Here is a 17,137-nt window from a genome sequence, read left to right on the forward strand (position 1 = left end):
ATTTGAAACTTTTCCATAATATAAAGAATATGGATGGGGACAAAGGAATTAGAGACACAATAGACAATTTCACTGAGATTTAAGGGAAAATGTGGCAGTTACTGAAAGGAGAAATGCGGTCAAGTTGGGGATACTATTAGGCTGGAAGAAATACCACGTTTACATGCTTTAGAGTGGGATTTCCCGCACACAACCCAGCACTGCGCTCTGAGGCCACCGTACCGATTGCCACCGCTTCGTCATCCTGACACTTGCTTAATGTTACTCAGGAAAAGGCGGCCCCAGTGATCAAGCAAGTGGAAAAGCCTTGGAACTGGGGGTGTCTGAACAGAGGCAGGTAATCACTTAGCACCAAATATCGGATAGGCAGCTGGACTACGCTCCATTTTTCTTCCAGCCTTGAGATCTTCCAATGCCACTTAGACCATCAAACGCAAGTTGCGTCCCATCCACAAACCGTCCTTACAATTTCTACTCTATACAATTTAAAAACAAATCAACAACACTCTCTGGGTTTCCTCTAAACGAGAAGCTCTTAAAAATGCGGTGCAGGGGCGCCTGGGTGGCTCAGTCGGTTAAGCGTCCGACTTCAGCTCAGGTCACGATCTCGTGGTCTGTGAGTTCGAGCCCCGCGTCGGGCTCTGGGCTGATGGCTCAGAGCCTGCAGCCTGCTTCCGATTCTGTGTCTCCCTCTCTCTCTGCCCCTCCCCCGTTCATGCTCTGTCTCTCAAATAAATAAACAAACAAACAAAAAAAAATGCGGTGCAAATGTCAGCAGCAACGTATTTCCCATTTTAGGGGGTCCCGAAGGGGCGTGTGGACAAAGCAGAGCATGAAGCGGTGGGGGCACTTCTCCGCGAGCACCTGCAGCCTCGCCAGGCGTGCCAAGAACGTGCGGCCTGGCTGTTCCTCGCCCGACCATTTCCGGAGTTCCTAGGCAGTGAGCCACCACCTCAAGGGGAGGAAAATGCGTCCCTTGAAGACAAACAGCAGGCTTGCTTACCCCTTCCTATAAACAGTGGCTTCCCCAAGCTCCACGTTCCCACACTGGAACACGCTCACTGAACGTGCAGGCACGCACCTGGGATGTGCACATCCACCCCCACGGCAAGGGGACAAACGCGTAAGCAGGAAGCTCATACCGCCTGCCCTGCTATGATTAAGAAAGCCCTCTGTCTCTGACCCCTGAGTCTCGTGTCCTCTGCCAGCGTTCAGGAAAGAGCAACACGCCGAATCACTAGCTTGCAAGTAGGCAGAACATGCAGTGGGACGCGCTGGTCTCAGACGTGGCGTTATTTCACCGCGGCGCCCGCGTGAGCCGCTTTGCGGGAGCGGGGCTAGAAGAACAGTCGCAGCCAAGGATGGGCTCCGAGACGTTATCGTCCCTACTGGGTCTCCCCCCGCTCCCCCTCCTAATTCAGCTCATCTACGGGTCCGACTCTGAGTCCAGGCAGTGCCCCACACCGCCACAGAGCCCCCCTTCTGTGGGGCTTGGGCCCAAGCCATGGAAGGGAAGAGCGCGGCTTGCCCCCAATTGACCTGAAAATCCTGTTAATGCCACGGAAGTGCTATCCAGGCTTCAAAGCCCTCGCGCAACGCTCACTTGAGCTGAGCCCTTGATACACACAAAGGGCGACTGAGAGGGGCTCCTATCTTGTTACAAGGTATATTATGCAAAGGCATTGGTTGAAAAACGCAGCGGAAACAACTAAAACGACCTCTGCTCAACTTCTGGAAAGGGCGCAGGATTATACAGTAGACTTTACTCCGTATTCTTCTGCAATACTAAAATCTTTTAGAACTAATGTAAAATTTACATATTAGGTATATATAAAGTTTTATTAAGCCCTCAATGCTCTAGACCTGCACTAATACGGTCGACTCTGGCCACATGCTGCTATTTAAATTAACTGAACTTAAATAAATTTTAAAAATCAGGTCACATCTCAAGTATTCAACAGCCACCTGTGACAGGGGCCACCGGCCTGGACAGCAAGAGCGTAAGTGGAACATTTCCCTCTTCGCAGGAAGTTCTAGTAACAGCTGTCGCCCTAGACCATCGGCCACAAGCCAGAGTTTGAAGGAGACCGTCCCTGCACAAAGACTTCTCTTCTTCGCAGACACGCTCTCGCTCTCCAGAAAAGACTTCCTTCTCTTCCTTACAGACGTGTTCTCGCTCTCTCGCTCTCTCCAGAGCTGCGAGGCAGGAAGTTAAAAGGCCAAGAAACGTTGGCGCAGATGACCCCACGGGGCCAGCCACTGGCCCTAAACTCCTCGTCCCACCGCCAGTGTCACAATGTTTGCGGTGTGTGGTGATTCACTCAACCAGAGGGGAAGCCCTGCTTGCAGCCTCGGTCTGGAAGGGATGCTCCCGCGGCAGGCTTTACAGCGCGCGTCCACTCGGCGCCCGAATGACTGCCGCACTCGCTGCACGTACGACACGCTTCAGAGAAATGTTTTTCAGACCGAGAGCGCTCTTTCTTTGCCCTGTGCGGTTTGAGAAACTACCACAACCCTCCCGAGCCACTCGCCCGCCTGAAACCTTCGCCCGCCTCTGGCCGGGCTGACGCCCGCGGGGGTGGGAGCTCCACCGGGCCTCCGGGGCCGCGTGGGCCGCAGACCCCTCCCTCGGCTAAGGCCCCCGCGTCCTGCGCCCGCACGCGGGGAATTCGGCCGAGAGGCGAGGGCGGGCGCGGATATGCTTAAAAGCTTCCCAACTCATAATTCCAAATTAGTCCTTCAAAAAAACTACCGCAGGTAGACATTTATTCTGTTACACCCATAGTCTCATCATAATACAGATTTTGTTCCCAATGACCAAGGGATTTGTGTCCCACATTAGGCACCCCAACCCTAAAGAACTACACCAGACAAACAAGCCCCCCAAAGTGTTTGATCTTGACAATCAAGGGGCTTAATTCCAGGAGAACCATGGGGCTATAGGTAACAAGAAATCCACTCTTGCAATCCCTACCAAAATAACACCAGTAGTCTTCATAGAACTAAACAAACAGTCCTAAAATTTGTATGGAACCAGAAAAGACCCCGAATAGCCAAAGCAATCCTGAAAAAGAAAACCAAAGCTGGACGCATCACAATCCCAGACTTCAAACTGTATTACAAAGCTGTAATCATCAAGACAGTATGGTACTGGCACAAAAACAGACACACAGATCAATGGAACAGAATAGAGACACCAGAAATGGACCCACAAGCATATGGCCAACTAAACTTTGCCAAAGCAGGAAAGAATAGTCAATGGAATGAAGACAGTCTCCTCAGCAAATGGTGAAAACTGGACAGCAACATGCAGAAGAATGAACCTGGACCACTTTCTTACACCATACATAAAAATAAACTCAAAATGGATAAAGACCTAAATGTAAGACAGGAAGCCATCAGAATCCTCGAGGAGAAAGCAGGCAAAAACCTCTTTGACCCTGGCCACAGCAACTTCTTACTTGACACATCTCCAGAGGCAAGGGAAACAAAAGCAAAAATGAACTATTGGGACATCATCAAGATAAAAAGTTTCTGCACAGTGAAGGAAACAATCAGCAAAACTAAAAGGCAACCGATGGAATGGGAGAAGATATTTGCAAACAACATATCAGATAAAGGGTTAGTATCCAAAATCTATAAAGAACTTATCAAACTTGGGAATGGAAGCTGGTGCAGCCACTCTGGAAAACAGTATGGAGGTTCCTTAAATAACTGAAAATAGAACTACCCTATGGCCCAGCAATTGCACTACTAGGCATTTATCCACGGGATACAGGTGTGCTGTTTCGAAGGGACACAGGCACCCCCATGTTTATAGCAGCGCTATCAACAATAGCCAAAGTATGGAAAGAGCCCAAATGTCCATCCATGGATGAATGGATAAAGAAGATGTGAAATCAAAACCACACTGAGATACCACCTCATGCCAGTCAGAGTGGCTAAAATGAACAAATCAGGAGACTACAGATGCTGGCGAGGATGTGGAGAAACAGGAACCCTCTTGCACTGTTGGTGGGAATGCGAACTGGTGCAGCCACTCTGGAAAACAGTGTGGAGGGTCCTCAAAAAATTAAAAATAGATCTCCCCTATGACCCAGCAATAGCACTGCTAGGAATTTACCCAAGGGACACAGGAGTGCTGATGCGTAGGGGCACCCGTACCCCAATGTTTATAGCAGTATTTTCAACAATAGCTAAATTATGGAAAGAGCCTAAATGTCCATCAACTGATGAATGGATAAAGAAATTGTGGTTTATATACACAATGGAATACTACGTGGCAATGAGAAAGAATGAAATATGGCCTTTTGTAGCAATGTGGATGGAACTGGAGAGTGTTATCCTAAGTGAAAGTAGTCATACAGAGAAAGGCAGATACCATATGTTTTCACTCTTATGTGGATCCTGAGAAACTTAACAGAAGACCATGGAGGAGGGGAAGGAAAAAAAAAAGAGGTTAGAGAGGGAGGGAGCCAAAACATAAGAGACTGTTAAAAACTGAGAACAAACTGAGGGTTGATGGGGGTGGGAGGGAGGGGAGGGTGGGTGATGGGCATTGAGGAGGGCACCTGCTGGGATGAGCACTGGGTGTTGTATGGAAACCAATTTGACAATAAATTTAATATTAAAAAAAAAAGATGTGGTATATAGACAATGGAGTATTAAAAGAATGAAGCAATCAACATGTTGGAGAAGTGAACACAGTACGCCAAAGATGGCCTATGGGGCAAAAACAGACTCTGGTCTCTAGCTTAGAGACCCCTCCTCCGGGTTCTTCTTCCTTTGTTTGCTGCCTGCGTGAAAACCCCCACAGATATGGAAGCTGACGACTATAGATTACCCTCCCCACTTGCATTCGGTCTTAAATAAAACTCCAATCCACCAAGATCTCCGAGTGACGCTTGGTTTTTCCGCTGGCATTCCAGCCTGGTTCCATAACAAACAGAAAAATCAAAAAGAATGAAATCTTGCCATTTGCAACTATGTGGATGGAACCAGAGAATATTATGCTAAGCGAAATCAGTCAGAGAAAGACAAGTATCATATGACTTCACTCATGTGAGGAATTTAAGCTACAAAACAGATGAACATAAGGGAAGGGAAGCAAAAATAATATAAAAACAGGAAGAGGGACAAAACATAAGAGACTCAAATATAGAGAACAAACAGAGGATTGATGGAGGGCTTGTGGGAGGGGAGATGGGCTAAATGGGTAAGGGACATTAAGGAATTTGCTCCTGAAATCATTGTTGCACTATATGCTAACTAACTTGGATGTAAATTTAAAAAATAAATAAAAAAATCTTTTTAAATCCACTCTTGGAGTGCCTGGGTGGCTCAGTCGGTTAAGCATCTGACTTCGGCTCAGGTCATGATCTCACGGCTTGTGAGTTTGAGCCCTGTGTTGGGCTCTGTGCTGACAGCTCAGAGCCTGGAGCCTGCTTCAGATTCTGTGTCTCCTTCTCTCTCTTTGCCCCTACCCCACTTACGCTGTGTCTCTGTCTCTCAAAAATAAATGAACATTAAAACAAAATTTTTTTAAATAATCCACTCTTAAAGGGTCCAAAGACCCTGGGGCCTAGCGCAAAAGCAACAATTTGAAAGGCACCTAGCATATGCAAAGGAGACTCACTTGTTAATCTTTTCTTTTTTGAGCTTATTTATTCATTTTGGGAGAGATGGGGAGTGTGAGCAGGGGAGAAGGGCAGAGAGAGAGAGAGAGAGAAGAGAGACAGAATACCAAGCAGGCTCCACACTACCAGCACAGAGCCCTAGGCAGGACTCAATCCCATGAACCACAAGATCATGACCTGAGCCAAAATCAAGAGTTGGACACTTGGGGCGCCTGGGTGGCGCAGTCGGTTAAAGCGTCCGACTTCAGCCAGGTCACGATCTCGCGGTCTGTGAGTTCGAGCCCCGCGTCGGGCTCTGGGCTGATGGCTCAGAGCCTGGAGCCTGTTTCCGATTCTGTGTCTCCCTCTCTCTCTGCCCCTCCCCTGTTCATGCTCTGTCTCTCTCTGTCCCAAAAATAAATTAAAAAAACGTTGAAAAAAAAAAAAAAAAAAAAGAGTTGGACACTCAACCAACTGAGCCCCGAGGTGTCCCTCACTTGTTAATCTTAAAGCATCTGAGAAGAGGCAGGAACTTGTTGGGACTCTCTTGGGAGATGGAAGCGCTTGTGGGTGCCATTTTTGTGTTCTCTTTCTGCCTTGTTGGTGCCAGCTTTAGCAAGAACCAGTTTTATCCCCCCCCCCCCCCCCAGCCTACTATCTTAGGTGGGAGTGCCCCATCCCCACCTCTACAGAATACTGGCTTGGCCTGCCCTGCCACGGCCAACAGGCACCCACAGCCCACACAGGAGGCCTGCCTGGCTCTGGTGGCCAGAGGGGATTGTGTTTCTGGGCCCCACAGGTCCGAAACAATCGGACACTCCCTGGCAGGCCATCAACCCCGGGGCACTGCACAACAGAAGGCAGAAACACACTCCCAGTCTTCATGTGACAAGGCCTGTTTTCGTGTTCTGAAGCTTCAGTCTAAAAGGCAGGCTTTAGGCTTGCCACATAATCAGAGGCCACAGCAGTGCCCCCTGGGAACATGGGCAGGGAGACACCATATTAGTGCTCTACCTTGACCCAGCCACTGTTTGCTGATACTGCCCAGAAAGGAGTTTACACACCTGTCTAAAGCCACGATTTTTGCAACTATTGCCCAGGGGACACCTCCAGATCACCTAGTCTAGAAGTCATCAGGGTTTATAATTATATATATAAGACTATATATATTTTTTTTTTAATTTTTTTTTTTTCAAAGTTTATTTATTTTTGGGACAGAGAGAGACAGAGCATGAACAGGGGAGGGGCAGAGAGAGAGGGAGACACAGAATCGGAAACAGGCTCCAGGCTCTGAGCCATCAGCCCAGAGCCCGACGCGGGGCTCGAACTCACGGACCGCGAGATCGTGACCTGGCTGAAGTCGGACGCTTAACCGACTGCGCCACCCAGGCGCCCCAAGACTATATATTTTTATGCACCTTAGAAGCTGTTGCTTGAGGATCTGGCTTACAATCAGCCTAAAACGAGGCACTGTCGGAGATCCCTCCTTTTGAAACACTGACAGGTCTTGGCATACTCTCAATAACTGCAACCTATGGAGAACAAAGCAGGGTGCTTTCACAAAGTTTCAATAAACAACAAGCTAGAGCAAGTCTGAACTATAAGGTTCATCTCCAACACAAGGCCAACTTTTCAAGACTGGGAGAAGTAGCTGTTTCACAGAATACAAAGAAACAAATACACAAAATCAAGCAATATAAGAAGACAGAGAAATACATTCCAAATGAAAGCATGTGACACCACCTCAGAAAAAGACCTTAATGAAATAAAGATAACTAATCTACCTGATAATGAGTTCAAAGTAGTGGTCATAAAGATGTACACTGAACTCAGGAGAATGGATGAACATAGTGAAAACTTCAACAAAGAGGCAGAAAACATAAAAAAGTTCCAAAGAGAAGTCACAGAATTGAAGAACATAATAGATAAACTGAAAAATACCCTAGAGGGGTTCAACAGCAGACTAGATGAAGCAGAAGAAATGATCAGCAACCTGGAAGACAAGGCAGTGGAACTCTCCCATTCAGGGCAACAACAAGAAAAAATTTTAAAAAGCAAAGATAGCTGTTGATCTATGGGACAATATCAAGTGGAATAATATCCACATTATAGCAGTCCCAAAAGGAGAAAAGAGAGATCAATGGGTAGAAAACTTATTTGAAGAAATAATGGCTGAAAACTTCCTAGACTGGGGAAGGAAACAGACAGGCAGCTCCAAGAAGCAAAACATATTCCAAATAACATAAACCCAAAGACAGGGGCACCGAGGGCTCAGTCGGCTCAGGTTACAATCTCACCACTCGTGAGTTCAGAGCCCCACATTGGGCTCTGTGCTGACAGCTCAGAGCTGGAGCCTACTTCAGATTCTGTGCTTCCCTCTCTCTCTGCCCCTCCCCTGGTCACACTCTGTCTCTCTCTCTCTCTCTCTCTCAAAAATAAATAAACATTAAAAAAATTTTATAAAAAAGATGAACCCAAAGACACCACACCAAGATACATTATAATTAAGATGTCAAAAATTAAAGAGACTATTAAAAGCACAAGAAGAAAACAACTTGTTAGATACACAGGAAACCCCATAAGATTATGACCTTATTTTTCAGCAGAACGTTTGCAGGCCAGAAGGGAGTGGCAAGGTATATTCAAAATACTGAAAGGAAAAAAACAAAATTCCAATCAAGAATACTCTACCTGGCAAGGTTATGATTCAGAATTGAAGGAGAGGGGTGCCTGGATGGCTCAGTTGGTCAAGCATCCAACTCTTGATTTCAGCTCAAGTTATGATTTCATAGTTTGTGAGATCAAGCCCTGAGTTGATTCTCTCTCTCCCTCTCTCTCTGCCCCTTCCCCCTCAAATAAACTTGAAAGAAAGAAAGAAAGAAAGAAAGAAAGAAAGAAAGAACAGAATTTTCCAGATAAACAAAAACTAACCAAGTTCATCACCATTAAACCAGCCTTACAAGAAATGTTCAAGGGACTTCTTAAAGGTGAATAGAAAAGGGTCTAACAAGTAACAAGAAAACATATGAAAGTAAAAATCTCACTGGTAAATGCAAGTATATTGTAAACACAGTAGATTAACTGCTTATAAAACTAATATGAAGAGTAAAACACAAAAGTGGTACAATTAACTTTTAATAATTATTAAGAAATAAAATAAAAAGATGAAAAATATGACATCAAAAACAGAACATGAGGGGGTAAAAACGTACAGTTTTTAGAATGAATTCAAACATAAGACTCTATAAACTTAAAGTATACTGTTATATAGAGAGTTGTTACATGAACCTCAAAGTAACCACAGGCAAAAATCTACACCAGACACACAAAGACAATGAGAAAGGAATCTAAACAAAACACTAAGGAAAATCACTCAACTACAAGGGAAGAGAGTAAGAGAACAAGAAAAGAACAGAAAGGAAGTACAAAAACAGCCATAAAACTGACAAATGGCCATAAGCTCATACCTATCAATAATTACTTTAAATGTAAATGGACTAAATTCTCCAATCAAAAGAGTGGCTGAACAGATAAAAAATAAGGTCTATATGCTGTCTACAACAGACTCACTTCAGATATGAGGACACACACAGACTGAAAGTGAAGGGATGGAAAAGAAAAGATATTCTATGCAAATGGAAACCAAAGCTGCATAGCTATACTTGTATCAGACAAAAGAGACTTCAAAGTGTACAGGAATAAATTTAACCAAGGGGGTAAAAGACACTTTAAGACATAAAACTTTAACACATTGATGAAAGAAAGGTATAAATGAATGTAAACATATTCCATGCTCATGGATTGAAAGAATTAACATTGTTGGGGCGCCTGGGTGGCTCAGTCAGTTAAGCGTCTGACTTTGGCTCAGGTCATGATCGCGCGGTTCATGAGTTCGAGCCCCGCGTCGGGCTCTGTGCTGACAGCCCAGAGCCTGGAGCCTGTTTCAGAGTCTGTGTTTCCCTCTCTCTTTCTGACCCTCCCCCATTCATGCTCTGTCTCTCTCTGTCTCAAAAGTAAATAAACGTTAAAAAAAAAAAAAAGAAAGAATTAACATTGTTAAAATATCCATACTGGGGCACCTGGGCGGCTCAGTAGGTTAAGCGTCTGACTTCACTCAGGTCATGATCTCACAGCTTATTGGTTCAAGCCCCACGTCAGGCTCTGTGCTGACAGCTCAGAGCCTAGAGCCTGCTTCAGATTCTGTATGTCCCTCTCTCTCTCTGCCCCTACCCCACTCATGCTCTGTCTCTCTCAAAAATAAACACAAATAAATAAATAAATAAATACATAAATACATAAATTAATAAATAAATGTCCATACTACCCAAATGCAATCCTATCGAAATCCTAATGGCATTTTTCACAGAACTATAACAAATAATTCAAAACAAGCTCAAAGGATCTTGAGAAAGAAAAACAAAGCTGAAGGTATCATGCTCCCTGGTTTCAACCTATACTACAAAAGTATAGTAATTGAAACGCTATGGTATTAGTGTAAAAACAGACAAACAGATCAGCAGAACAGAGTCCATAAATAAACCTACACATATCTGGTCAGTTAATTTTGACAAAGGAAACAAGAAAATACAATTGGGAAAGGAGAGCCTCTTCAACAGATAGTACTGGGAAAAATGGACAGTCATGCAAAAGAATGAAAATGGACCACTATCTTATACATGCACAAAAAATATCTCAAAAGTCAAAATGAATTAAAGACTTGAACTTAAGACCTGAAACTATAAAACTCCTAGAAGAAAACATAGGTGGTAAGCTCCCTGACACATGTCTTAGCAATATTTTTTTTTGATCTGGCACCAAAGGCAAGGGAAACAAAAGCAAAAATAAACAAATGGAGGGGCGCCTGCGTGGCTCAGTCAGTTAAGTGTCTGACTTCAGCTCAGGTCATGATCCCACCCTTGGTGAGTTGAGCCCCTTAGGGAGCCCCACACCCAGCTCTGAGTCCGGCTCTGGGCTGACGCCTCGGAGCCTGGAGCCTGCTTCGGATTCTGTGTCTCCCTCTCTCTCTGCCCCTCCCCTGCTCGCGCTCTGTCCTGCTCTCTCAAAAATAAACATTAAAAAAAAAAAAAGAGAAGATATTGAAAAGAGTAAGGGGGGGGGGGCTCCTGGGTGGCTCAGTCAGTTAAATGTCTGACTTCAGCTCAGGTAATGATCTCACAGTTCGTGGGTTCGAGCCCCACGTCCAGCTCTGTGCTGGCAGCTTAGAGCCTGGATCCTGTTTCAGATTCTGTGTCTCCCTCTCTCTGCTCCTCCCCTGCTCATGCTCTGTCTCTCTCTCTCCTTCAAAAATAAAAACATTAAAAAATTTTTTTTTAAATAAACAAATAGGACCACATAAAACTAAAAAGCATCTGCATAGCAAAGGAAACCATCAAGAAAATGAAAAGGTGAATGCGAGAAGATCTTTGCAAATGACATATCCAATAAGGGGTTAATATCCAAAACATATAAGGAACTACAACTCAATAACAAAAAACAACCCAGAGGATCTAAATATATTTTTTCCCAAAGAAAACATACAAACGGCCAACAGACATGTGAGAAGAAGTTCAATATCACAATCAGGGAAATGCAAATTAAAACCACAATGAGGTAACACCTCAAACCTGTCAGAATGGCTAAACTCAAAAACTCAGGAAACATCAAGTGTTGGCGAGGGTGTGAAGGGAACCTGTGTGCACTGCTAATGAGACTGTAAACTGGTACAGCCATTATGGAAAACTGTATCAAGACTACTCAAAATATTAAAAATAGAAATACCATACAATCCAGCACTTTCATTTTTGGTTATTTACCAGAGAATACAAAAACACTAATTTGAAAGGATATATGCACCCCTACGTTCATTGAAGCACTACTTACAACAGCCAAGATATGAAAACAACCTAAGTGTTCACCTATGAATGAATAGACATGATGTATAAACACACACACACACACAGACGATGGAATACTACTCAGCTTTAAAAAGGAATATCTTATGGGGTGTTTGGGTGGCTCAGTCAGTTAAGCATCCAACTTTGGCTCAGGTCATGATCTCATGGTTTGTGGGTTTGAGCCCCACATCAGGCTCTGTGCTGACAGCTCAGAGCCTGGAGTCTGCTTCAGATTCTGTGTCTCCCTCTCCCTCTGCCTCTCCCCCGCTCGCACTCTGTCTCCCTCTCAAAAATAAATAAACATTTTTTAAAAAAAGGAATATCTTGTCATTTGTGACAACATGGATGGATCTTGAAGGTATCATAGTAAGTGAAAGAAGTCAGACAAAGACAAATACCGTATGATTGCAGTGTTATGTAGAATCTGAAAAACAAACTAAACTCAACTGATCCAAACTCATAGATACAGAGAATGGACTGGTGGTTACCAGAGGGGAAGGGGTTCCAATGGGAAAAATTGGGGAAGGGGTTCAATTGTATGGTGATGAATGATAACTAGATTCGTGGTGGTGATCACTCTGTAGTGTATACAAATATCAAATTATAATGTTGTACACCTGAATTCCATATAAGGTTATATACCAATTTTACTTCAATTAAAAAAAAAAAAACAGGAAAAAAAACCCAACATCTTAGCATCCTAGCAAGCCCTTCAGGCTTTTTTTCAGTAAAAAAAAAAAAAAAAAATGCAATCTCTGTTATAAAAGCTCAAACATCTGTCTACTAGGACCAGGCATGATGGATATACAGCTGGCGATGATACAATTTCCACCCAAAGGGGAAGCAGATGGGCCCCTGCGCTCAGTCCTAAAGAACTGTGCTCAGTGAAAAGAGGCACAGGAGGCACCAGGAACATGACGATGTTGGCCTTCTCCCCCAGACTGGTTCCTATTTGAACAAGCTCAGGGCCTAACATGTGGGTAAACACAATGCAGTATGTATATGGATACAGAATTCACATTTCAGTTATTTAGAAACACCGTATTACGTAGAGATAAGTTCCTCTGCAGGCTTCTAGGGCTAACATACAAAAACTGGAGAACACCAGTCAAATGTGTTCAGGACTCCCACTTTTACTCCATTTTTTAAAGCTTCCATTACCATATTTCCCTTCTGTATGTTCCCACAGCCCTAGATACAAGAGGCTTTTTTTTTTTTTTTCTCTTTCTTAATTCTTCAAAAGCACACTCCTGTTGGGTCAAGCCCACCATTCTGAAGGGACCCGCCCCGGATGCTTGCAGGAAAAAGCCGTGAGGACAAGTGGCCTTCAGGAAAAAAAAAAAAAAAAAAAAAAAAAATGAACGGAAAAGAATTAAATAGGGACTATATTTCTAGCAGCGACTTTCAACGAGTCTGGTACTTACTAGGAAAAGATGGAAAAACAATGGTCCAACATGTCCCTGAAATTGAAATACGGATGCTTCTGTCTGTCGAAATCCAAGAATGAAACTCAACCAGGTTTTAGCGAATTCACTTACATTCCCAGCCCCATTTGGTAAATAAATGGATGTTCCTCGGAATCACCCAGGGGGCTGGGAAAGAGAGGAAAAGAGGAGGGGGCGAGGAAGGGGGAGGAAGGGAGAGGAGCGGTGAGGAGGGGAGAGAGGGAGGGAACAGAGAGGAATGAAGGGGAGGGGAGCAGCACTACTCTAGAAGCAGAGATGGGTGTGTTTTGAGGTGCTGATGGTGTAGGGACAGACAGGAAGGGCTTCCTACCCTGTGCTAATTCCTGTGGTCATTAAAGTTTGCCAACTCTATTTAATTCCTTGTCAAACTCCCTCAAGGAAAGCAGAAATAAACGGACTCGCCAATCCCTGCTCCTTCTTGAGAGACTGTGCTCCCTCACCCAAGAACCAGAGCCAGGTCGGAGCACCATCAATTCCAAGCTGCACTTAACATTTATTAGGCGCCAGCAGAACCCTACTCCAAAGCATGCTGTGAGACACAAAACTCTTGCCCTTGACCCTGGACAACTGAAACGCAAAGCAAGCATGGTCACTGTTATCCAGTACAGGGGACACTTCGAAAATATATTTTTATATTCCCTCACGGGGCAGCCACACATTCGCGTGCCTGAAAAGGCCAAAGGCTCAGTGAATTCCACAGCTGTGAGCAAAAGGAAGCTGGCAAAAAGCATCCTGATTCCTTCTTCCAATTGGTTCTAAAGGGAAAAACCCTGACACTGGAATTGTCGCTGAGGGGAGGGTCAGGTATGCCAACACCTCGGCGGCAAAAAACAGACACAAAGTCACCCCTAAAAAGGTGCTTCTAGTTATAAACAGCAAGTATTCCCATGCCTACAGATTGCTATGATACCCTATCAAAGCAAAGGTACACATAAATGCTTTTTTTTTTAATGAAAATAGCAGGAGTTTTAAAAGAGCGGCTGGGGGCACAAACAAAAATTTGCATAGAATTTAGGCTGTTAAACTGACACACCCTAGAAAAGTCTTTGGCCTCCAGGCGCTTTCCCCACGAATCAGCAATCAGGAATGAATTGCCCCGTGTATTCGCCAAACACCTGCTGCCGCCCAGAGACACCCCTGGGGACAAAAACATGCACATTCCTACGCCCTGCAGGCAGCCCTGTCCACAGGTGTGCTAATGGACCTCTTTGCTGGGACAGTCCCTTGTCAGTCACTTAACTGCGACCGGGGCAAACTGCTTAATGTCCATTTTCTCATCCGTAAAATGGGAAGTTAAGAATACAGTCCTGCAGAATCTTTCCCAGACTTCCATTTCGTCCATATCTAACGCCCAGCACGTCTATTTGTATTAGCTGGGAGGCCTGGCATCAACTAATCCCACAAACCGCATTTCCACCGCAGCCTGCGCCGTCAGCTTCCCGAACCTTGCTTGCACATCAGCCCGAAGTGAAACAAAATAGCACTCCACAGGGCGCCTCGACCTGCAAAGCCACGCCGCTACCGGGCGACTCTCCCCGCCCGGCCGCTTGCGTGGAGGGCTGCAAGGACGCACTGAGCCCTCGAGGGCTGGAGGCCGGCGTTCCACCACGCCGCTTCCAGCTCTGGAAGGTGACGGCGACCTGGGCGCCCAAGCCGCGGCGACGACGCGCGGGCCCCATGCTCGGGCGCACCGCGGAGTCCGGGTCTCCCCCAGCGCCGTGGCAAGTGGGCGGCGGGTCGGGGCCGTTTACCTGCCAACGATCACCACCACGCCTGCCGCTGGGGACGCCATGGCCCGACGCCCGGGTGGCCCGGGAGCCGCACCGCAAGTGCGAAGAGCAGTGGGCTACGGGGCTCCCGGACGCCGCGCGCGGCGCCAGATCCCCGCGCCGGGCGGGGCGTGACCCGCGCCCATTGGCTGGGCGCTCGAGTCGGGGGCGGGCGTGCGGGTCCCGATAGGCTGCGGGAGGGCCGGGAGGCGGGCCCGCCGCCTCGGCCCCCATTGGGTGCGCGTGGCAGGCGGAACCTCCACCCGGACACCCAGGCGCCGACCCGGTGCTAAGGGGCGCGGGCGGGGCAGGTCCGCAGGAGGACCGGCCGGAGGGCAACGCCGGAGGGAAAGCGCGAAGACCCGACCCTGCGGACTGCAGTAACTCATTTTCTCATACTTTAGTTTTCAAATGCGCACCCCAAAATCAGTGTACGCAGAAGGGGACACTTCCGTGCTGGCGCAAGGCTTGACCGCTAAAGGACCCCAAAGAAACTGCTAGAATTTCTTGTCTGAAAATATCAGCACCTCTCCAATACATACCAGCTCAGGCGTTTATAATGAGAGTGCTTATTGCTGAGTTTACACTCGTGATTCGTTTCTAGAAAGATCCTCGCTGCCTTTCTCCACAGATGGGAATTGAGACCCAGGAGCCTCGGGAAAGCGGAAAAGGAAAGCTCCAAATGTATTAATAATCTGTGAACCTGGAAGCCGTGTTTAATTCCACTGCACTGTGCTAAGGGGACTGTCAGGAGTGGGGCCGGGTTGAACTGTATTTCCTCCTTCAAGAGGCAGAGTCTGTGTATGACAGGCAGGAAATGGCACAGTGCCTGACACCCGGCTGTTTTCAGATCCCAGGGACGAGCAGACCAAGAGGATGGATCATCATACGTGGCCAGACAGTTCGCGTCCACACAGCGCAAGCTGAAGGGGAATACCAGCCATCCAGTTCAGGATGATTAGAAAGCGGAAAGCGTGTGCAACGCGGAGGACAAACGGAGCTCCTCCTTCGTCTTCCCCACTCAGAGCGCGGAAGGAGGAATGTCACAGGGAGAAGTAGGCTTTAAAGAATAATTTCACAAACCGTCAATGAACATTGGAAACAGGTGCGCAACTCAAGAGACGGTAAATGAAAAGCTAACGCAAGAAAGATAACTCGCCTTTTACGGATCAATTGTCTAAAATTACAAAGATTGATAAAATATCCATGTTGGCAGTGAAGTGTTTCCGACATACAACTCTTTAATACACAACTGAAGGCAGGCTGATACGGACACAGCCTTTCTGGATAGAAATGCTGCCGGGACAGCAGCCAGCCATGAGCCCTGAGCATTGCTGCACTTCCTTACTGACCAGAATGGACTGTAACACGTCTCCATCTCCTGATGCTAAGTGCTTTCTGCGGCTGCGCACACAGGCAGCTAGTAGGCCAAGGCTCCCGCGGAGTGAGTACCCCGTCACTGCTCGTTTCTGGGCTGGAAGGGGACTGGCTTGTGTGCTGCTTACCACAGTGCTGGCCCTGTGCTGAAAAAGTGCTGGTCCCTCGGCCCTTTGCAGATGCTGGGGTCGTCTGGCCCGCCCTGTAACCCTGCCGGAAATGGGGCTCCAAGAACTGGTGCTACCATGCTGACACTCTGGCTACTGCTTTTGCTGTGGGTAGTAAGGTCTTGTAGCTCTCATCCGTGGGTCTTGTGTCTCGGGCAGCTTCCACAAAAGTGCGGCAAGCTGACTTGTTAGTTTGCAATACGGCGACAATCTCAGACCCCTCCCAGTTCTAGACGCGCCAAAATTTAAAAGGTATGTACTTTGGCTTAGCAAATTCCAGTCTAGATGTATGTTACACAGAAATACAAGTGAAGGGGGGCCTGGGTGGCTCGGTTGGTTAAGGGTACGACTCTCGGTTTCGGCTCAGGTCATACTCTCACGGTTCATGCTTTTGAGCCCCGAGTCAGCCTCTGTGCTGACGGCGTGGAACCTGGAGCCTGCTTTGGATTCTGTGTCTCTCTCTCTGCCTCTCTCTCTCAAAAATAAATAAACATGAAAAAAAAATACCAGTAGACACAAAGACAAAATTATTTATTTCAGCATAGAAATAGAATTTAAAAATATGGAAATATTATAATCTTAAAATAATGTTAAAATAGATATTAAAAACATGATGACTATCAAAGAGACAGTTTTAAAGATTATGGTACAGAGGGCTTCACTTCTGGCTGAGACGGAGTAACAGAAACCAGACTTAAGCTCCTGCCTTAAATAAACAGAAGGAAACCCACACACACACCATTGCTACCAAAATCCAGGGAGAATGTTCTAAGACATTAGATAAGAGGGAGTCTTGGTTTGTGATCCCAGAGTCCATAAATGTACACAGTCTGCTGACTTTCAATAAAG

General features: G+C 46.2%; 1 protein-coding gene across 4 annotated transcripts in view; it reads right to left on the reverse strand.

Moving 5' to 3' along the window:
• CRYL1 (crystallin lambda 1) overlaps positions 1-14,836 on the reverse strand; it is a 130,447-nt gene extending 115,611 nt beyond the window's left edge. For 2 of the 4 annotated variants that reach the window (XM_030307484.1, XM_030307492.1), the window contains exon 1: positions 14,727-14,835. In XM_030307484.1, the coding sequence (XP_030163344.1) occupies positions 14,727-14,767 (41 nt within the window). In that variant the 5' untranslated portion in view covers positions 14,768-14,835. Of the gene's footprint in view, positions 1-14,726 lie in introns of all 4 variants that reach the window. The other 2 variants (XM_030307518.1, XM_030307500.1) reach the window with 2 other exon arrangements.
• Positions 14,837-17,137: the final 2,301 nt, after the last annotated feature.

The sequence above is a fragment of the Lynx canadensis genome, chromosome A1 (genome assembly GCF_007474595.2).
Source record: "Lynx canadensis isolate LIC74 chromosome A1, mLynCan4.pri.v2, whole genome shotgun sequence".
Taxonomy (NCBI): Eukaryota; Metazoa; Chordata; class Mammalia; order Carnivora; family Felidae; genus Lynx; species Lynx canadensis.